This window comes from Lagopus leucura, unplaced genomic scaffold, assembly GCF_019238085.1.
Source record: "Lagopus leucura isolate 7727_CA_CO unplaced genomic scaffold, USGS_WTPT01 27325-0_obj-0_obj, whole genome shotgun sequence".
Lineage (NCBI taxonomy): Eukaryota > Metazoa > Chordata > Aves > Galliformes > Phasianidae > Lagopus > Lagopus leucura.
Window position 1 is genome coordinate 482 of NW_024964895.1, and position 881 is coordinate 1,362.

The following is an 881-nucleotide window of genomic DNA, read 5'->3' on the forward strand; positions in this document are numbered from 1 at the left end:
GGGGGGGGGGGGCACAGCAGGACACAGCAGGGTGGGGATGTCTTGTAGAGTGGGATCCCTGGTGGGCTCTTGGGGTCACCATTGGGTCCTTGGGGTCACCTTTGGGTTCTTGGGGTCACCCTTGGGTTTGTTGGGGTCACCATTGGGTTCCTGGGGTCACCATTGGGTTGAGTCCCCCTTGGGTTCCTGGGGTCCCTATTGAGTTTGTTGGGTCCCCACTGGGTTCTTGGGGTCCCCATTGGGTTCCTTGGGTCACCTTTGGGTTCTTTGGGTCCCCATTAGGTTCCTGGGGTCCCCATTGGGTTCCTGGGGTCACCATTGGGTTCTTTGGGTCCCCATTGGGTTCCTGGGGTCCCCATTAGGTTTGTTGGATCACCACTGAGTTCTTGGGATTCCCCCATTGGGTTCTTTGGGTCCCCATTGGGTTCTTGGGGTCACCTTTGGGATCTTGGGGTCACAATTAGGTTTGTTGGGTCCCCATTGGGTTCCTGGAGTCCCCACTGGGCGCCTGGGGACATTTGGGTCCCATAGGGAAAACAGGGCTCCCCAAGATGCTCGGGACCCCCTACGGCCCTGGGACCCCCCCCCAGATCCTGGGAATCCCCATAGAACCCTCAGCATCCCCTCAGGAAACCCGTTGTCCCCGCGCTCCCTTTGTCCTCCTGGGGGCTCAGGGAAGGGTTGGGGGTCCCCAGCCCCCCCCCCCCCCCCCCCCAACTCCGTGCCCCCCGACCCCAGGACGGACGAGAAGAACTGCTGCGTGCGGCCGCTCTACATCGACTTCCGCAAGGACCTGCAGTGGAAGTGGATCCACGAACCCAAGGGTTACATGGCCAACTTCTGCATGGGGCCCTGCCCCTACATCTGGAGTGCCGACACCC

General features: G+C 61.6%; 1 protein-coding gene across 1 annotated transcript in view; it reads left to right on the top strand.

Moving 5' to 3' along the window:
- The window catches only part of LOC122191901 (transforming growth factor beta-1 proprotein), a gene marked incomplete at its 3' end in the record, with an annotated part of 1,329 nt that extends 452 nt beyond the window's left edge, over positions 1-877 (top strand). Inside the window, exon 3 of the mRNA XM_042892307.1 lies at positions 739-877. Coding sequence (XP_042748241.1) covers positions 739-877 — 139 coding nt within the window. The remainder of the gene's footprint in view (positions 1-738) is intronic.
- Between the last annotated feature and the right edge of the window lie 4 nt (positions 878-881).